At 37.3% G+C, this 22,431-nt stretch overlaps 1 protein-coding gene across 2 annotated transcripts in view; it reads left to right on the top strand.

Annotated features, from left to right (window-relative positions):
- Unc5c (unc-5 netrin receptor C) overlaps positions 1–22,431 on the top strand; it is a 361,607-nt gene that overhangs the window by 250,561 nt on the left and 88,615 nt on the right. For both annotated transcript variants that reach the window (XM_036189838.1, XM_036189839.1), the window contains exon 4: positions 9,027–9,130. In XM_036189838.1, coding sequence (XP_036045731.1) covers positions 9,027–9,130 — 104 coding nt within the window. The remainder of the gene's footprint in view (positions 1–9,026; positions 9,131–22,431) is intronic.

The raw sequence follows: 22,431 nt of genomic DNA on the forward strand, positions 1-22,431 counted from the left end.
AAATGTTAGAGAATTGATCTTTGTAGATTTGATGAAGAACTCCAGGGTCAGAGGTTATCCAGTAGAAGGAGTAAGTGAGAGGGAGATTGGACATAGGTGAAAATTCAGAATCCAATGTAACCATTAAAGTAGAGGGAGTTGTAGCCACAAGTCAAGGAATGCTGACATCCACCAGCATCTGTGACAAAATTGTAACCACCCCTTAAAAATGTGTACAAGAATTGTTACCCTGCCAGCTCCTTCATGATGACCCAATGAAACGTATTTCAAATTTCTTCCCTCTAGAGCTGCATGATGTGCTTGTGTCAACAGGGAGGAGCTGCAACCAGCATCACCTCCCATCCCCAAATCCACGTGTGGAGTAGCCCACTCAAGTAAATATGAGCTCGAACAAGTGAATTAGCCTCTCAAGATCTCAGATACACAATACATAAAGTCAGTGAACTGGACTGTGAGATTTGGAAGTTTTATACCAAAAGGTAAATTGTCCCCCAAGTACTTCACTAAAAGGAAACTTCCAGATTATTTGGGGCATTTCATTAAAGTCCATATTTTTTGAAGGGTTATTATGTAATATATGTCATGTGTAAAGGTATACTTGACCTTGAAAGACTTTCAGATGTTAGATAAACATGGAGCTGGGTCTGGAGATGCAGATCTATGATCCCAGGTGATAGAAGGCTGAAGCAGAAGGATTACCAAGGCTGGACGATAGAAGATATTCAGGAAGAGCCTGGATAAGTTAATGAGACCCTTTCTCAAAATATAAGGAAATTTAAAAGAATTGAAGATGTAGCCTAGTGATAGAGTATTTACTTACTTGGTTCTAGGCTCAGTAGCCAGTTCTAGAAAGACTAAATGGTATCCTACATGTTGTTGATATTATATCTCTTAGAAAATGGTCATAATGGTGTACTTCTCCCCTCATGACAGGAAGCTTTATGCAGTAAACTTCACAGTAGAGATACAGAAACATCACCTCCTTACTGAAACTACTGCTTGGGACTAGCCTGTGGGCATCCTGTGTTGAGAAGGCTACTGAGTATATCTCCTGATTACATAGAAAAGAATAATTGATTAATTATGGAAATTTGAGCTGTAAGGGAAGGCAATGGTACCAAATATTTGTCATTCCTACTCTAAGAACAAGTATAGATACTAATTGATCATGACAGTTTCCTAATGTGCCTGAAAGAGCTTTAGACTTCCATACATAGCCATTAGAACAATGAATGACTTTCATTCAGCAAAGAATGTGGGGACATTTATATTGTATGTGGTCATCAAGAATTATAGTAATGACAACTTGTCTTTTCAGCCATCTAAAACTCATTTTCCTGACTCTGGTGTTAATAGTCTATATCTATTTAAAATGTCACCAGTCTCTGAAGTTCATACATTTATTGCCTAACATTCTTCCTGAAATTAGGTAAGAGAACATAAATTAAAAATTATAAAATTCTAATTAAAATATTAATTATTGAGTCTTTACAAAATAAGTCTACCTCCCAAAATATCTTGGCCAGTTTTTATTTTCTGTATCAAAAACTCATAAGCAGGATAAGTATAGGGGAAATCTCTATGGGAGGACATTCTACAAGGCAGGAGGGAGAGCACAAGAAATATTCATTTTCAGCATTTGTAACATTGAATTTGTTACACCAATGATCTAAAAGTAGCAGCAGTAGAGGTCTGTAGAGACTTATAGAGGCTACATAGGGTTTATCAACTATTGGATTTAGCCCTCAAAATACTGTCCCACTAACATTTTGATAAAAATTTAGGTATTTGACCACATAGTTAGTAAACAAAAACTCTTACAAGGATCCATATTTCTGATTTGTATCAGCAATTAAATTTAGGATGTGCTTCCCAGAGACTGCATTCCTTTAGGTTGCATTTAGCAGAGCTGAGCAGCAAGACAAAAGAAGTGTTTTTGTTTTTGTTTTTGTTTTCAACTCAAATCTGTTAAAATTTAGAAGAAGAAACAAGTAGCCCATGTGAGTGGGAAACAACTTTCAAGGGAAAGAATTGCTGCCTAGATTTCTGCTCTTTGTGCTACATGCATGGTCCTTATAGACATGGAAGATTAAAGTCCTGTGTTAGACAAGGGCAGTCATCAGCCAATAGAGGAAGCTGTACTGATACTGTGGAATTGACAGCAAGGACTCATTTTTAAACCAACTGGCTAAAACCCCTATTCAAGACCATGTCTCCCTTATTAGCCACAGCTTCCCATGATGCCTATGATATTTGGCATTGGGGTACAAATATCATGGTAGACTAACCAGTTGATCATCAATTCATGGTTCTCAGATATTAGTTTGTGCCTATAACCTGTGAGAACCAGATTCCCAGGGGCCGATATAAATAGATGTCTGTTTTTGTCAGCCATAGTTGGAAATCCTTCAATTTCACCTTGTGAAGTTCCCATCAATCATTAGTGAGTCCATAGTTGTAACAGCCTTGTCTTGCATCAATTACATTTGAGTAATAGTGACAGTGCTAATTGTTGACATGCCATGAAAAAAAATGTCTAATACCATGGGAAAAGATGAATTGTGGGGTTAATGTTTGCATGGGCAATTGCTGTATGCTAATGTGACACTAAGGATTTTGTAGGTGCCCCTACAGCTTTAATAGATCTGAAATAGCTCCTTCCTAGAATATTCACTTGCTCTAGCTAAAAAAAAAAAAAAAAAAAAACAACTTAGGTAAGGCTTGTGTAGTCAAGCGGTGGAGTGAAGACCTGAAACCACATGTGTTTACATCAACCCTGCTCTTAGCAATTACGTTATTCTTCCTCCCAATGGCTTCCAGACCCACTCTACAATGACCTACAGAAGAAACCCAAAACCTTTCTATTTCATGATCCACTGTGCATATACTCACCTCCTTGTCATGTATTCACATGCAAATACATGTGTGTGTATGTGTGTGTGTGTGTGTGTGTGTGTGTGTGTGTGTGTGTGTATACACACATTGATAACACATAACATGATTCATGATGCATATCGATATTTTCTTTTTATTCAATTTCACTTCTTTGGTGCTGGCTTTTAATCTGCTAATGAGAATTTTTCACCTTCCAAAGGGCCATGACAGGGTTTTAGTGTCATTCAAAGTGTACATTTTTATGTAACATCTAACAAGACACCCAAGTGAATAGCTTTAAGTGGACCACCTTCAAGTACCACTCAAAACTTCTACATTTTGGCTATGTAGTGCTGAATGTTCATTAACAACATCCCTAGCCCATGGAACTCTGATTTCAGCTGCTGCTGAGCTCCCTCTTTTTGCTACAGTAGATAAGTAAGACATTCAACACGCTCTCTAAAATCAGCATATTAGGGACTTAAAAATGGAGAAGGGAGTAAGTCTTGTTCCAAAACAAACTGGATTTCCAGCTAAGGTTTCATGGAAAAAATAAAGTACGTGAGATTTTTTTCATGATTTAAAACTGTAATGAAATTTAAAAGCCAATAATAAACAAGGAATTCCACAAGAAAAATACAGAATATTATATACTAGAGTTTATAGCTCATTAACATGTGGTAAAACTCTATAAAAATGACATTTTAAAAATGCATATGAGTCATATTCTAGAATTTTCTGTATGTAATGGTTATGATTATACATATACATATTATATATTTTTTGTGTTTTAAAATCTTCCAAATACTGTTAGCATTCAATATATATTTTAATTTTCACACAGCCCTATGGGGTGTAAATGAAAACAAAACCTAACCAATATCAATAATGTAAGATTTTCTTTGCGTCTTATTCTACATAAATTAGAAATCTGAATTACAACCAGAAGTCTACTGAAGAATGAAGCATCAGAGAATTTGTCAGTTCACAGCACCAGTCTATCATAACACCAAAACTTTCTTTTCTAAAATTACTTTTCTCTACTAAATCCCAAAAGACTGGACATTTTTAACAAATGCAGACTGTTCTTTGAAGCTTGGAATTAAAAAGCATCCTTTGCAAAGACAACAGTGTTAGTCACCTGCTTAAATATGATTGGGAGATCTTTTTGCTGACAACTCCTTACTTCCTTCAGACATCAGCAGGTCTTTCAAGTGCATGGATGCTAGTGCAGCCCATCATACTCATAGCTGAGACCTGCCTAGCCTCAACTTTCACATCAGAGTCTACATTCATCCTTTCCACACTGTCAGGCAACAGTGCCTGAGGACCATCCTTGGGGATGAGATATGTTGTTCTCTCTTATTAACTAAATGCATTGGCATGATATACTTCCTTGTATGTTGTTTTGAGTATAAATTTCTCATCTATTACTCTCTAGTTTTGTTAAAGTAATTCAGGGTACACTTACAATAACCAGAAATTCAATTTTCATCTGCTTTTATGTTACATATTACTCTTTAAATTTTATAGAAGACTGATAATTATTCTTTTATTTTTATGACTATAATATTATTACATCATTTCTTCCTTCCCTTTCCTCCTCCATACACTCCCATTTACCTTTCCTTTCTTTTTCAAAATGTTGTCCTCTGTTTTCATTAATTGATGGTGCACATGGGCATGCATGTGTATACATATACATTCCTAAATACAACCTGCTCAGTCTGTATTGAACAACCAATTTATGTGCTCTTCCCTGAGGAAGACTATTTTTCCTATTTTCAGCATCCTTTAATAGTCTATAGTTTTCTCTGTGTAGTGCTGAGTTTCCTGGTCTTTCCCTTATCCCCTTTGGCATATCTATTTTTATTGTCCTTATTTTGTTCATGTATAGCCAGACATATTGGTGAGACAGTGTAGCTTCTGATATTTTTGACACTGAACCTTCTGGGAGCTACCTTTCTCCATCGTTTCTTATCCATATAGACTCAAATGTCAAAAAGCTCAATGAAAGAATAGTAAATTTGTCTAAGATGCACCTACTTTTACAGTTTACAAACTCATTCTGTTGATTTCTCTGGGCACTGTGAATTGTCACCAAATGGCATCTCATTTTCATGAAAATAATATTCCTGGCCCTCTTAAACACATATTTAAAATATTCATCCATAAGTCCTAATGGGGAAAGAATCCTACAAATAACAGACTTTTGTTTTCATTTCATTAATGAGGAAAACAAAGGCCCCAAAGTCTTCTATTTCTCAGCTAACCATCCACTGATTGCATTATCAAAGAGTCTCAGTAATGCTTGCAGAGATGTGAGCATTGGTGTTTTCCATACTATGAATAATTTGTATCCACGCGATTGTGAAAAAGCTTCATTGACAGCCACAAAATACTACAATGACAAATGAGTCTTTGCACACATGTATGTTCAAAAAATATTCCCTGATTGAGCATAAACAGTCAGTTGAAATTCCTGTCATTGCAGGTCTGATTAACATATATTAATTGGATTTCAGTTAATTGATTTAGTAAGCCAATATTTATGTTCAGGAGTCAACCTGTCTCTGAATCCATGCTTACAACAACACTGAATTTTCTTTTAATTGGTAGAATCAATAAATAAATCATATAAGTAAATATTTATGTGATTTTTGATTATGTATATGTAAAATCAGTAACAAAATCAAGTTGACCTTACAGAAATAACCTGTTAATTGTTATATTGTTATGTATAATCCTGAAGACTGTCCTAAGGCAGGATTCATCTTTTTCTCCCCTGACATGAAGCCCATATTATTCTGAACCATATGTTTTACATCTAATTCTTGGCTGACAAGCACACATTTTTCTATCACCCTTGTGTTCACTCTGCCCGCAAGGCATCTTCTCTACCTTCTATCACATCTCTCAGAATGGTAAAGGATGTCACTCACCCTCCCTCACACAGCCACAATATAGTCTATCCTATGTTCCTTATACAATCCAAAAGAGAGGTTTGATATCAAAACTTAAAAATGTTTTCCAAATAAAACAAAACTGCTCTACAGGATTAAACATAATCTTATTTTAGAAATTAGATAAAATTTATGAGGACTCTAAAGCACAACCATTGTGACAAAGTAATTATGTATAGAATGGTTTGGATGCATTTTTCTCTTAAGTACCTATGTACTAGGTTTTCTAGGCCAAACTTTTCTCAATCAAGAAACAATTATCACAGTCATGTGCACTCAGTGACAGAAATTTAAGTAATTTGTCAAAAGTTGTACTATACCCTAAGAAAAATTACAGCATGCTGCACTCAAAACCCACTGTTCCTTAATCATAGAAAATATAGTAGATGCTCATAATGTTCATTTCTCCAGGTCCCTAAGACTTCCCAAACTAATGACTTCTCTTTACAGCTCTGTCACATCCTGTTGTTGACCTCCCCACTCCTTAAATTTTAATTCCTTGTGGTCTCTCTGCCACTTTCCCCTTTGGGTTTCCTCCCACATCTCCATTCACTCTCTGTCTTTTCTTTGGGGGCAGGGGAGGCTCCTTCTGCTGTAATTTCTGTCCTCTTTTCTTGATGCTGTGTTCTGTTCCCTGTCAGAAGTGTTGATTTCTAGTACTTCAACCACTGCTGAGACAACCAAACCCACTCAGTCTTTCTCAGGGCAGGAGATGGTCACCCCATTAAACATTTGACATTTTCTATGTCTATTTATTTTGTTATATCAGAGAAAGGTAGATCTAGAATATAGTGAGTGGAGATAAGTGATGACAATAAGCATACTGCTATGTAAAGAACAGCTTCACAAAGAAATGACCAAGTCCCCAAATTCAATAGTGCTGTGTATTCTAAACTATGGCCTAAACATACTAGACAGTTCCATTTGAGCATCCTATAAAGACACTGAATTCAGGATGTAACAAGGGAGGGCTGTCTTCTTCCCCACTTTGCTGCCCAACTCAATACTTTGGATTTTGATATATTGCAGTGGCATCAAATATAGCAACAGTCTCACTCCCCAAATACCCAAATCTTCTGAAGCTATAATCTACATACATTGAAGAATCTCTCTCCTCCACTGTTGTCAATTATCTACTGAGTCTATGGCCCTCTTATCCCCACCAGTCTGCACAATCTGGTCCCTAACTCTGACTCCTCACTACTGCTGCAATCCATCTGTCACCCTAAGAGTAATATGGCAGGTGACTCAAGCCTTTGGCCTTGGAGCATTGGCCATTTCTTACTGGGCAAAAAGTATTCTCATTAGCAAACCTCAGCTTATCTTTTAAATCTTGTTTCTGTATCTGACAGATCTTCACCTTAAACATCTCATCAAATCTCTACCATAAGCATGTAATTTTAAATATAAAGTGAAATTTCTTTAACTGTTTGAATATATGTGTTTTTTTCTTAGTTAGCCCATTTACACATTCTGATAAATTTAAGTGAAATCAAGTCAGTATGTTATTAATTTAATGACAAATTCCAGTCATTTTTGCCTCTGCTTTAGTTCAGGATAGATGGAATGTCCTCAGAATCATTTTATGCAAATAAGACACACCATATTGATAGTGTTTTATCTAACACATTTACCAAAAACTTCACCTCGGTGCAGATCAAAAACAAACAGCAGTTATTGTAACAAAAAGAATATTTTTATATTCCTGTGAGAACATAACTGGATGAGAAAGGATTAGGAAGAGTGTGTGGGATGGCAAGATATATAAAATCAAAGGCTAGCAATTCCAATATAGTACCAATTGTTTTACTGTGATATTATGGATAAATTAATGAGAATATTCCTCATTTGTGAAATAGGAATATAGTTCAGATATCATTCAGTTAATGATAAACATATGGATTCTAAATATTCACCTTAACAAAGCACCCAGTTTCTTGATAATCCTATCACAAATGCCCCTCTGATAGTACTTCTCTCATCCTTTGGAGAGGCTCTTGTATTATCTCAGTTCACATCAATCCATAGTTTTCTTACAACCACAAATCTTGGAAGAGCTTTTTCTGTCAAGAAATCCAACAATATAGCAAATATGTAAGTGATTCTTTTTCCCTTGGTGACTTTTTCTAGATGGCGCTTTCTAGAAGTAACTTACCAGGGTACATGTCTAGAGTATGAGTTTCCACCTTGTGGTTCAGTAGGCAAAAATGGTACTTTCAGATTCATATATATTTGTCAAGGACATAGATGAAAAAACAGAGCATTAATTCTTTATTGAAACTCACTGGTTAAACTTAAGATACTGATGTATTGACAGTATTGAGCTGTACATACAAAGTAAAATTCTAGAGGTTCTTAAGAAATGTCCTGAATATATTTTACTGGAAAAAAGTAGATAAAATGTATTTAATGTTTAAAGCCAAATCTTTAAAACTAAATAATTATATTGCATTCAAGGATGTCTTAGTTAAAGCTATCTCCTACAGTATACCTGTGATGTTTGTAAGATGAGAGGCTGGTTTCAGACATTTTCATCTCTGTGTATTTTCTACAAGCTGCTGCATCTTACTATAATAGCTCTGGCCATACAACCACATAATTAGGTACTTGGCATGTTTGAGAAGAAATGAATACTTAATCTTCTCATTGAAAATGGCTACATTATTAGAAATTAAATTCTAGACTATTCTCAGTAGCTATTCTCTGTTTTCCCTTGTGTTTTTTTCCCCTGTGTTTTTAAGACACTTCCAGAAGTTATATATCTTATTTATGGATGCTCAAAGAGTCCTATTTTCCAACCTGAACAGAAGCTCACTTTTGATTCATGAATAAAAATATCCTGGAGTTACTACAACCTTAATAATATCAATTGTAAGAGAAAGTATTTATGTACATAAGGAACTCTATCCTTAAGATTCAAGAAATAATAGATTGCAATTAATGGATTTCAGTAATTATTAAATTAACTGTAATAGGTTTTTATTGATGCTTAAAGTAAGTACAGTTAAGAGCCTTTAACTTTCATAATTTCTTGCACATAGTATAATACTTCTCAGATTATGGTATAATATCAGCAGATGAATAAACTATTAAGATGTCAAATACTAAACTGGGGAAGTTTTGGTACTTTCTGTAAGAAGACTTATGTTATCTAGTTTTGACATGTACTTTATCACCTGAACCTTCTAGATCTACGGAAGACATTTGAGCAGGAACCCTTGGGAAAGGAAGTGTCCCTGGAACAGGAAGTCTTACTCCAGTGTCGGCCACCTGAAGGGATCCCAGTAGCTGAGGTAACAAAATTGCATTGCATTTAGCATTTGGCACTTAGTTATTCTAACAGAGGCCTAATCCATGGCTAATGGTGCAGTGAATTAGGGCATGGCATGATGAATGGTTGGTAATGGAGTCCTAACTGCCTGCTGCTGGCAAAACAGATTGATTAGGAACTGATTAATGACTTGGGAGTCAATTAGAATGCCCCACTGGACAAAGCCACCAGCAGCATGGTTTAATTTTATCATTCTCTTTCAAAACAATCAGAAACAGTGTTTTACTTTATCTGGCACCTAACGAAAGAGATGCTATGACTAAATGTGCCATCAGTTGTATTACTGTTCCAGATGATATAAAGACAAAAAGTTAGTATAAGAAAGATGTGTCTGTCTTGTGAGCCTTTACTGCACATGGGTGTTTCTAAGTCTATTATGTCATCATAGAGATCAAAAAGCATATTCACTTTCATCCAGCAATATTTCTATCATTTTATGCATTGTTTTGGTTCTGCTTAAATGAAGCCTTTGGATGGCTAATGAAGTATTATGGATCTTATTTTTGGCATGACTTTTCATTAGCAGCAATGTGTTGCTCTTTGAAAGGGGCTGTATTTGAGAAATTGCCTTGCATGACCCAGAGGAGAATGCATTCTCTCCTGGGGATACTCACCATAATATTGCAACATCCTATTGAAGGAAACTAATACTATGTCTTTTATTTGTTAACAAATGACTCCAATTTCTAAAGTAATGTTCCTTTTACATGTTAACAGAAGACTACCTTATAGTGTCCAACATGATTATCTACAGGGCTCTACAAATTAAAACACACTTTCATTGGACAAGTAACAAGGCTGTTTATTTGTTAAGCGTCTTTGCTAGCCTCTAAGCTTCATGAAGTCATTTAAAAGATTTACTCTGTATTGCATATATGGAAAGAGACATTTGCCAGTTGTCATTCAGAACTAAATATGGATCTAGTGGACATGGATCAGCTCATTTTTCCTACTATAAACTCTTGAAAATCTGGCTCTCCAAGACATCAAAATAATAATAATATTAAAATTTTTGGTGATTAATTATAAATAGTTCATTTACTGTTGGATTACTCATAGCTTTTCAGTCTCAAATGCTGGTACTAAGTAGAAATCAGCTGAGGTAGTCAGACCCACAACAGCAAAACTGAGAGCAGCTGGTTCTTCTGAGTTGATACTGGCAACAAATTATTTGAAAATATACACAAAATAATTCCATTTTCTACCATAACATTTATATCTCTGTTCCTCAGTTGTGAAACCATGTATTTCCCTTTTTACTCAGAACAAAATGATAACGATTTTCCCTTGTAATTGGCATCTGAGGACTCTTCTGCACCATATCAGAAATTACATGGTTATTGCTCACTATCACACAATACCATATCAACATCTTGCATCCCCAAAACACAGGCTATGATTTAGTATGGCTGAAATGAGGGACACTCTTCTCTGTCCAACATTTCATTTTAGTTGTGCAGTGGAGCATCTGTCTCCTTACTTGTAGTTCTAAGGCAAACTTCTTCCAAAACCCACTGTGAAGTTCTAAACATCCTAAGAGCAGCATGGACGTCTTGTAATCTGGCTTCTGCTCTAACCACCCAGTGAGCAGCATGGGCATCCATAGCCTTGCTTCTACTCAAGGCAACTGAAAATGTCCTCAGGAGCTAGTTCTTGAAAAGTCTTACAGAGAAATCCTGCTACTCTTTTTTTTTTCCAACTCAACAAAGTAGTTCACTTTGTCAAGGAGTAAAGATTCATGACTTCAAACTAATTGGCTATGAATTTTATGTGTAGCATCAATGGGGAAGAGCCTAATTAACATTTGGCAGGCTCAAAAATCATATTCCCATTTGACATTCAAAGAACTATATTTAATACATATTACTTTTTCTTTCTATTTTTTCCATTAAAAAGAGAAATAAAACATACATGCTTAAAAGCAGGCTAATAAACTCCTGTGTAGATTCTTTATAACACCATTAAAATCACCAAGATCAGAAAACCCATGGATGCCTTAACATGACACTTTCCAGCTACTATTTGCTCAAGAGAAACAGAAAAATGTTAAAAAAAGAAAGGGATAAAAGATAGCTTGGGAGATAAAGATTATTTGATGATTTTAGTTTCAATAAAAATGCATTTGGTATTTTATTTTCATTTATTTGTTTAAGGATTTTGAAAGTACAGAAGTGACATAAAATAAGATGTTGATCTTATTATAAAACCAGCAGGTAAAATTCATGTGTTTTATGATCATTAGATCAGCTAGGAGGAGGTCAACCTAGATACCTGTGTGCTTTGCTACTGTCCAAAGCAACTGCTTAAGAGAGAAAATCAGACAGTGGATGGTCAGTGAAGACAGGGATGGTCAAGTCAGTTGATTTTTGTATTGCACGAATGTGGCTAGCTTCATGAAGGAAGATAGGTTCTTTGCAGATAATCAGGAAGTAGTAATTTTCTTTTAGCTAACTAAACCAGCCATCTTTAAAAAAAGAATCTGTGTTATGATTACTCTGCATTTGCGCATATGATGTCAAGCATTGATCACGTGATAACAGTGGGTTTCTCCCATTTTAGTGTCCTGTAGTCTCCTCTAAGGAGCAGCAACTGATTTCCTTATAAAACTCCAGGTTTAAATCCAAGCATGATCATGTTTTACCCTCTGACTTAATCAAGATATTTAAATCCTTTGTACCCAGACTTTTCAGTCAAATAAGGAAGATGGTATTATTTATGCACTCTGTGTTTGTGGTATTTAATAACTTAGTGGCTGAAAACTACTTAAACCTATCTAAAGCCATGAAGGATTATCAACCATTATTTATATTATTATATTCTTTTATTAATTCCCAGAAGATGGAACTCAATATCATGATCACTGGGCTTTGCTCACCCTAAGCATTCTGGGATACATGGAGAAGGAACTTCCGGTGAAGAGTCACCAAGGTGCTTCCTATATTCTGTGGCCATTGGTTTGCTTGGAGACTGTTAGTGCTACAGATAAATGTTAACATTTTAAATTTAAAACAAAACTTTGCCTTCCGTTCATGTTAATCAAATCACCTGCTATATTACTTTGTTATTATTGGACCAAGTGCCTGACAAGCAGCAACTTTAGGGAAAGGGGTTTGTTTTAAGTTCATAGTTTGAGGGTATACAGTAAAAAACAATGGGGAAGGCATTTCAACAGAAGCAGGAGACAATTGCTCACATTGCAGCTACAGTCATAAAAAAGGTACAGGAAGTAGGGTGGGTATTTCAATCCAATGCCCATCCACCCCAGTATAACCCCAATGCCCATGCCCCACACCCTAGTGACCCACTTCCTCCATCAAGCATCCACCACCAAAAAGTACAACATTCCAAAATAGAACTGTTAGCTGTGGACCAAGCTCTTAAGCACATGAGCCCATGAGGAACATTTCACATTCAAACGTATTGGCAAAGGTCGTGAAGTCTTGCTCTTCTCACTCCACTACAGTCATTAGTTCCTGTCATCCTCTGCTCCTCCTGCTTCCAAGAGTCCAACAGCCCATGGATTTTAGCCCAAGGAAGAAATTGAAGCAGAGGTTACTGTTCATAGATCTTCTTTTTTCTTCAGAGCTCAAGGGGCAAAAATAGTAAGTCTCAAGTAAAGAAAGGACCAGCCAACACTTATTTATAGTTAGCCTCCTCAGGGGGATCTTGACTTTGAATGCGTTTTAGAACTAGTAGGTTCAGTAAAATGTTTCAATCCCAGGAATAAAATACTAGGGTTTCAGAACTCTAGACCTTAATATTTCTTCCTCCAATCTCCTTTATACATTCTTTCTTTCAATATTCTCCTGTTTGACTAGGGATGGTTTAAAAATATTTAATGACTACACCGCTTCATAAGCATAGCACAGAGTCCTGAGAACCTTGTGTTTTATTGGACATAATGCCATCAGTGGCTAATTCATAGTCAAGGGATGCCAAGGTGCCAGTGAGAATAAAGGGATGAGGGACACTCAGTTATTTGGAAACATATTCAGAGCTGATTTAGCACTTAACACCTGGTATGAGTAAATGTGTGGCTGGATAAATGGCAGCTCCTATATTCTATGATTTTAGAACTATGTGAAAATTCATCTATTTACTCTTCTGTCTGACTATACTGTGAGGAGATAAAGAACACAAATTTGGGTTCTTATTTTGTCTCTAATGACAGCAAATTAGAGGTCATAATAGATTTTCAAGGTTTATATCTAATTTTTTAAAAAAATGCATGTTGGATACAATGAAGAGGCTACCCTTTAGGAAGAAGAAATTACTAGAATGATACCTTTCTCCTATTTTTATTTTTTATTTATTTATTTGTTTGTTTATTTGTTTGTTTGTTTATTTGGTTTTTCGAGACAGGGTTTCTCTGTGGAGCTTTGTGCCTTTCCTGGCACTCACTCAGTAGCCCAGGCTGGCCTTGAACTCACAAAGATCCACCTGCCTCTGCCTCCCGAGTGCTGGGATCAAAGGTGTGTGCCACCACCTCCTGGCACCTTTCTCCTATTAAGATATAATCCCATTTATAGAGGCTGGAGTGATGGCTCAAAGGGTAAGAGCACTGGTTCTTCTTCCAGAGGTCATGAGTTCAATTCCCAGCAACCACATTGTGACTCACAACCATCCATACATAGGGAAATCTGGTGCCCTCTTCTGGACTGCATGGATACATGTAGACAGAACACTGCATACATAATAAATAAATAAATTTTAAAAAATAAGATATATCCCATTTAGAGAAACCCTTGTGAGGGATCCTTCAGTCTACATGCGCAGAGCAGGACTAGGAATGAAAGAATACTTGGGAGATGCTTCAGCCCAAAGATCGCGGGGATACTCATAATAGTCTCACTAAAATAACATAATAGACAGTTGGAAAGAAAGGAATACTAGTCCCAGGAATACTGTTGGGTAATAGTGCATGGTATTTCATAGCCCCTTTTCTAGGATCAATCCAGAAATGACTCTTTCCCTTTCTAATGGCATTTGACTCCATTTCAATAACAAGTCTCTCTCCTTTCTCCCTAAAGGAGCAAGAAAATTAATATGCTATAGAATGGGTGCTGGGCTGTTCCCAAGGCATATTAGCAACTCTCTATGAAATTAATCCCTCTCTGCTCATTTAGGTCCATGCCTAGAAAATGTTACTATCACACAGTAAGCCTGAGATGCTTTATCTCATCAGATTACTCCTTTCGGGGATCACTGGATCAAACCATCAATAGATACAGGGATTTTGGCATGGTAGAAAGAACAAAACAAAAATTTTCACTAAAACCTGTGATTTGTTTCACCTTTAACAAGGGGATAATTGCTTCCCTAATTATAATTGAGCTATTTCTCATAGGAGTTTAATTGGAGGAGCAGGGCACAGTGTTCAACTTATTGACCCAGTTGTACTTAAAATCTGCCTTCTTATTTGTCAACATTTGCATCTCTAATTAGAGAGTGGGAAAATATGGGGTGAAGTGTGAAAGAATAGATTATTTTGCTGAGGTTAGTCATGATAAATAGGAAACAGATTTTTTTTTAAGTAGATACTGACAAGACCAAAATCTACTGGCAGCTAAAGGAGCTTCCAAATGTGCAACATCAGGTTGCTTGCCGTGTAATTGCTTATTAATCCAGCCATTGAACAGTAGCTCACGAGCCATGCCCCCACCCTCAGAATTGGTGGAGATGAATTCCCTGCCAGGTGCATTGTCTACCAAGCTGGGCATCAAGTTCTTTGCAGGTAAGAGCGGCACACAGAGAAATAAAGAGCTTGGTCTTCTCTTGAGAAGGAAACTTGCTTTACTGCCTATACCTGTGGAAATTTTTTTCCCTTTTGTGTAGAACAACTTGGAGAATTAGAAAAAAGCTTTCAAAAGTCTTGTGTTTTCACACTGGTCATTTTAAGCTTTGCATTGTTCCTGAACATTTTCTACTGTTACACCTTTATGGTACTTTTCTCCTAAATCTGTCTCTAATAATTCATAGACTGAGCTCAACACAAAGCCATGTATCTATATAAATTTAAGTTAATGACAAAATTAACATTCAAGACATCAATTTACATAATAAATGTAAGCTATAAACGATATTGTCTTACCAGCTACAGATTCCAGGTTCAATTTCCCAACATGCCTAGTGACTGCTTAAAGGTTATAGATGCAAAATGAATATTCTGTGTTTCATAATCAATCCATTTATTCAAGAAATATTTATTGTAGATTCACTGTGCACCTAGTATTTATATGATTGTTCTGAAAAGGGGAAACGAAAAGGCAGAAAGAAGTCACTTTCAGGTAACCACAGTTAAAAGGAATAAGTCAAGGTCAGTTACATGAGAGAGGAAAACAAAATACAAAGTCATATGAGGTGGTTGTTGGGGGTTGAGAGGGTTCAAGGAAAGTCTCTCTGAAGAGACAAATTTGCACTAAGATCTGGGCGACACGAAGGAGCCAGTCTTGAAAAGAACTGGGTCAGAAAGCTCCAGGCAGCAGAGGCAGTAGCACAAATCCCCTCAGGAGCTGATGTTTTCAAAAGAAGGAAGCTCTCCTCTGAGAGCCAATGACAGGAAGACATTCAGTGTCAGGGAAAGAAGAGTTCAGGGACTGTGGACATTACAAGCCACTCAGGAGCATCTTTAAATGTATGGAAAGCCGTCAGAGATTTTAAATTGGGAATTTTCCCTCCCTGATATATAGCTTTCAAAGATCACTCTTACTATTCCTGGAAAAGAGATTATTAGAGTATAAGAATAGGGGCAAGAATACTTCTTAGGGTCCTTGCTTGGCTCTCATCAATGCCCAAACAAAAGCAAATAGTTGCACATCCTAAGGTAGAAGTAGAAAGAGGAAAAGTGGGAAAACACAAGACATACATATTTTTCTGAATATGCCATTTAAATATGATTTTGCAAAATGAAGAAAATGTGTAAATGATTTGTTCTGTCTTGAGAAAGTGAAATCTTCCATGTCTACCTTCAGCAGACCTACTAGCATGAGCTCCTTGTAGATGACCTGCAACAAGTAGTCAACATAATCTGTTTCTACATCGAACACCATCAGTGCTTCCGTAATGAGCCAGCCCTGAAGAGACTCATAATAACAGGACAGAGGGGCCTTTATTTTCAAGACACTTATTTATTGAAAATGAAAAGTTATCTTGTATTTTTGATCACTCTCTTGCTTTGGGATTTCAAAGACTCTGCATATGCCTGAAGTCTGTACTTACTTCAGTCAGTGTGGATGGGAAAAAACATCTCTAGAGAACAGAGGGTTTGTGTTTCCTGATGATGATCAGACAGGGGCAGTCTTGAATACTTTACATTGGTTAAAAAGAAAGAAAGGAAGGAAGGAAGGAAGGAAGGAAGGAAGGAAGGAAGGAAGGAAGAAAAAGAAAGAAGGAAGGAAAAGAAAGAAGGAAGAAAGAAAGAAAGAAAGAGAAAGAAAGAAAGAAAGAAAGAAAAAGAAAGAAAGAAAGAAAGAAAGAAAGAAAGAAAGAAAGAAAGAAAGAAAGAAAGAAAGAAAGAAAGAAAGAAAGAAAGAAAAAGGGCTGAGAATTACTTAATTGCTTATCTGGAAGTCAAGTTCTTAGAAAAAGTAGTAACCAACTAGTAATTAATCAATGGGCTTGTCTATTTACAGCCCTTTTATTGTTGAAAATTTAGCTTTTTAAAACACAATTCAGGCTTGTTTTTGTTCTCTTGTGTGTGGTGTCATATATAGTCATTCAACTTTGGGACTTTTTCTGGTTTTTAATTTTATGTCTCAATTAGGCTTTATTACTTTAAGTTCTTTGTCCATTTGCTTTTATCTCTTCATGGTCTAACTTCAGTTTTAGAAGTTTAAAGAACTGAAGACTAGTTCGCCTCCACAATATGGTCTGTGTACATTCAGCTCTCAAAAGCAATGAGCCAGACATATGTGCAATTAAGGGAGGAAAACAAATTCCCTTTCTTGGCAAATCCCTTCGTTCTGCAGAAGTTACAACAACTGAGCAAAATGTCACTGTAGCTTCCATTTGAAATTCTTAATTCCTTGCCCATTTTATTTTTACAATTGCCTAAAGATAGAATTTCAACTTGCATGAAGACTAACACTTCTTAGAGCACATAAAATACCTTTATTTTCACAGCCCTACTAAAAGGTGTAAAGAATATTGAATGATGGCCATCAAAGAAGAAGCAGATGAATGTTTATTTTACTGCAGATCTGAGAAGCAAATAGCTGCATAGCCAATGTGGCCTACCATTGCTGGAATGCTTTCTTGGTTATTTAAGCTATTCAAAAGGGACAGTAAGGTATCTATTGCCAAAGGAGCAAGCAAAAAAGAAAGAAAAGAATCCTGGAACTTCAAATCTGTGCACAGGTTGAGCCAAACACCATTGTGGGGCCATACAGAATGCTAATTCCCTATAGATGTCTTTTAGAATCATCAAGGCCTTGTTCCAGGATGTGGTGCATAGCTTACCTAGATGGACACAATCTGAGAGCTTCTTAGGTAAAATTGTAGGCACTGCCAACCCACATACAACCACTTCATCAGCGTCTATATTTTAACCAGTCTGCAAGTACAGCTCAAACTGAATCATTCCCTTGAGAAATATCTGGAAAAACTGACAGTAATGTCCAACCCTTAAACAGTGACCTAACGGGTTCTGTGTACAATGTGATTACTAAAGCTTGTAAAAACTGCTCATATTTTCTAAAATCTAATGTATTTTGAGGTGAAAGCAATCAAATGATTTAATAATAATAATAATAATAATAATAATAATAATAACAATAATATTTCAGACTTGTCATTGTAAACCAATTGATGAAACTCAGCAGACTCCCAGAAGCTAGCAAATGTACCTTTGAGAAGCTTAGCTTGGCTGAGTGTGCATTTGATAATTGCCCAATAATTGCTTTTCCCATTTGTTTGATTAATGTACCTATATGCTATTCTCTGCCAAATCCCCACTCTCATAGGTGTGCATACATTTCAGAATTCTGTTGTGTCGTTTTCTAGTGCAGTGTTCTAGCACAGTGGTCCCCAATTTGCTATTAGCAATATAACCTCTCTGATAGATGTGAATTTTTCTACACAATGGTTGCTGGAGTCACTTTTTCATCTTGGATGGCATGTGGCAGTTTCCTTGGTTAATTAGGACAAATGTGCCAATTATGTTAATGTTTCTCCAGATACCAATCAGTGAATAATTAGACACAACACATCTGTCTTTCACAGGGGAGGAGAATAGAAAAGTATAAGGTGCTTGGCTTCTTATATTGACATATATGATTAGACACTACCTTAATCAATCCAAGGGTCAGCAAGTTTTGTGTTAAAAGGGTACAGGGTGCTAGTGACCATTGAGGGTCTGAATACCTTGCACAAAATGAGAAGGTTCTCTGCAAAGAATTTAAGCCATCTTTTCTTTCTTTATACAACAACAACAAAATTACGTAGCCCTATTGGTTAAAAATGTAGTTATGTTATATATTTATTTATCTCTAATCTATCAAAATAAATAAATTTCTGGTAAGAGGCATTTAAAATTCTCAAAATAATTTGGCTTCATTGTTATAAAACAAATTGTGCTAAGAAAAAAAATTACAAAATTCAACCGTGGTAACTGAGTGAAATGATTGTGAATATACACAAGCCACCAAGACATTCCCATTGCCTACAATCTCTGTTTATATCTTTTTATGTATCTAAACTTCAAAGACTTCTATTTAGTGAGAAATTAATGTTATTCCTATTGTAATTTTTTTGTTTGTTTTTGTTTTTCGAGACAGGGTTTCTCTGTGTACTTTTGCGCCTTTCCTGGAATTCACTTGGTAGCCCAGGCTGGCCTTGAACTCACAGAGACCCACCTACCTCTGCCTCCTGAGTGCTGGGATTAAAGGCGTGTGCCACCAACACCCAGCTCCTATTGTAATTTTATTGGCATTCACAGTCTATATTTTGTAAGACTGTAGAGGGAGATGAAGTTGTATACAAGTTATTTAATAATATAAGCAAAATCTCCACTCTTGGGTTGACACTGCAAGTATAAAGAAAAGACTTATGAAATCTGCCCTACATCTGTTTCTATCCAGTACCTGATGAAGGCTCTGATGACAGTTATGGCATTCACCAATCTGATCACCAGGGTAGGTCAGCTCAGGCACCCCCTCCAACACTGCTAGTAGTCTCAGCTGGGGTCATTCCTGTGGATTCCTGGGAACTTCCCTCACATCAGGTTTCTCCCTATGATGTCTCCTTCTATCAAGATATCTCCTTCATTGCTCTCCCACTCTGCCCCTGTTCGAGCTCGACCATCCCATCCCCACATGCTCCCATCCCCCATTCCCTACTCTCCATTGTCCCCTGCCCTCTGGCTTACTCAAGAGATCTTTTCTATTTCTCCTTCTCAGGGCATTCCATGTGTCCCTCTTAGGATCCTCTTTGTTACCTAGTGTCTCTGGATCTGTGGGTTGTAGGTTGGTTATCCTTTGCTTTACTTCTAGTATCCACTTACGAGTAAGTAAACACCATGTTTGTCATTCTGAATCTGGGTTACCTCCCTCAGGATGATATTTTCTAGTTCCATCCATTTGCCTGCAAATTTCATCAAGTCATTGCTTTTACTGCTGAGTAGTACTCCTAGGAACCACATTTTCCTTATCCATTCTTCAGTTGAGGGGCATCTAAATTGTTTCCAGATTCTAGCTATTACAAATAATGGTGCTATGAACATAGTTAAGCAAGTGTCATTGTGGTATGATTGAACATTCCTTGGATATATGCCCAAGAGTGCTATTATTGGGTCTTGAGGTAGATTGATTCCAAATTTTCTGAGAAACTGCCATACTGATTTCCAAAGTGGTTGTACTAGTTTGCACTCTCACCAACAGTGGAGGAGTGTTCCCCTTACTCCACATCCTCTCCAACATAAGCAGTCATCAGTGTTTTTGATCTTAGCCATTCTGACAGGTGTAAAATGGTGTCTCAGAGTCATTTTGATTTGCATTTCCCTGATGAATAAGATTTTTGAGCAGTTCCTTAAAAGTCTTTAGGCCATTTCAGCTTTTTCTGTTGAGAATTCTCTGTTTGGTCCTGTAGCCTATTTTTTATTAAGAACTTTTTTCATTAATTTTACACACCAATCAAAGATCCCCCTTTTCTCTCCTCCCCCACCAGCTTACCCCCCCAACCCATCCCCTACTTCCCCCCACAAGAAGTCAAAGTCCCCATGGGGAGGCACATACAGTAGAGGCAAATCCAAGCCCTTCCCCCTGGCTCAAGGCTGAAGGAGGTGGCCCCGTCAAAGGTAGTGGGCTCCAAAAAGCCCCCTCATGCACCAGGGATGGATTCTGATTCTACCACCAGGGGGTCCCCAAGCAGATCAAGCTACACAATTTTCTTGCCATGCAGAGGGCTTAGTTCAGTCCCATGCAGGCTCCACAGCCATTGATCCAACTTTCATAAGTTCCTACTAGTTTGGTTTGGTTGTCTCTTGTAGATTTCCCCATCATGATCCTGATGCTCTTGATCATAGAATCCTTCTTCTCTCTCTCCAACTGGACTCCTAGAGTTCTGCCTAGTGTTTGGCTGTGGGTTTCTGCATCTGCCTCCATCAGTCATTGGAGAAAAGCTCTAAAGCTCTGTGATGACAGTCAGGGTATTCACTGATCCGATCACTGGGACAAGCCAGTTCAGTTCAGGCACCCTCTCCATTATTTCTAGTAATCCAATCTGGGGTCATCCTTGGAGATTCCTGGTAACTTCCCTAGCAACAGGATTATCTCTATCCCTTTGATATCTCCCTCCATCATGGTATCTCTGTCCAGAGAAGCTAGCTAACAAGAAAGACCCAAAGGGGGACACATGGATCGCCCTGGGAAGGGGAAATAGATGAGACCTCAATGAATGAACTGAGGGTGAGGGGTGGGCAATGGAGGATAGAGGATGGGGGATGAAAACATAATGGAATGGGATGGTCAAGCTGGAACAGGAATGGAGTGGGAAAGCAATGAGAGAGATACCATGTTGTAGCCCATTTTTAAATTGGATTGATATTTTGATGTCTAGTTTCTTGAATTCTTTATGTATTTTGGAGATCAGCCCTCTGTCAGATTTGGGGTTGGTGAAGATCTTTTCCCATTCTGTAGGCTGTTATTTTGTTTTATGAATTGTGTCGTTTGCTCTACAAAAGCTTCTCAGTTTCAAAGGGTCCCATTTATTGATTGTTGCTCTCAGTGTCTGTGCTCCTGGTGTTATATTTAAGAAGTGGTCTCCTATGCCAATATGTTCAACACTAGTTCCTGCTTTCTCTTCTATCAGATTCAGTGCAACTGGATTTATATTGAGGTCTTTGATCCACTTGGACTTGAGTTTTATACATGGCAATAGGTATTGATCTATTTGCAATCTTCTACATGTTGACATCCAGTTATGCCAGCACCATTTGTTAAAGATGCTTTCTTTTTTTCATTGTACAGCCTTGATTTCTTTGTCAAAAATCAGGTGTTCATAAGTGTAAGGATTTATGTCAAGGTCTTCAATTGGATTCCATTGGTCCACATGTCAGCCTTTATGCCAATACCAATCTGTTTTTATGACTATAGCTCTACAGTAGAGCTTCAGGTCAGGGATGGTGATGCCTCCAGAAGTTGCTTTATTGTACATGATTGTTTTGGCTATCCTGGGTTTTTTGGGTTTTTTTTTTTTTTTCATATGAAATTGAGTATTGTTCTTTCAAGTTCTGTGAAAAATTGTGTTGGTATTTTGATGCAGAATGCATTGAATCTATAGAATACTTTTGGTAGAGAGCCAGGTCCAAGCACCAAGCCAAGCTCTAGAAGTCCAGTCAAAGAGAGGGGTGATGAATTCTATGAGCAAGGGGTATTAAGACCATGATGGGGAAACTTATGGATACAACCAAACCAAGCTAGTGGGAACTCATGAACTTTGGACCCACGTCTGTGGAGCCTGCATGAGACTGGACTGGGCTCTCTGCATGGTCAAGACAGTTGTATAGCTTGGTCTGATTGAGGAGCACCTGACAGTGAGAATAGGCTCTATCCCTGGTGCATGGACTGGCTTTTTGGAGCCCATTGCCTATGGTGGGACACTTTGCTCAGCCTTGATGCAAGGGGAGAGGCTTGGTCCTGAATGTGCTGGGCTGGGCTGACTCCCCATGGGAGGCCATTCCCTTTCAGAAGAGGGGATTGGGTCTTGGCTTGGGGGAGTGGGAGGAGGGATAAATGTGGGGATCTGTATGTGGAATGAATAAAAAACTTT

This window comes from Onychomys torridus, chromosome 6 (assembly GCF_903995425.1).
Source record: "Onychomys torridus chromosome 6, mOncTor1.1, whole genome shotgun sequence".
In the NCBI taxonomy this organism is placed as follows: domain Eukaryota; kingdom Metazoa; phylum Chordata; class Mammalia; order Rodentia; family Cricetidae; genus Onychomys; species Onychomys torridus.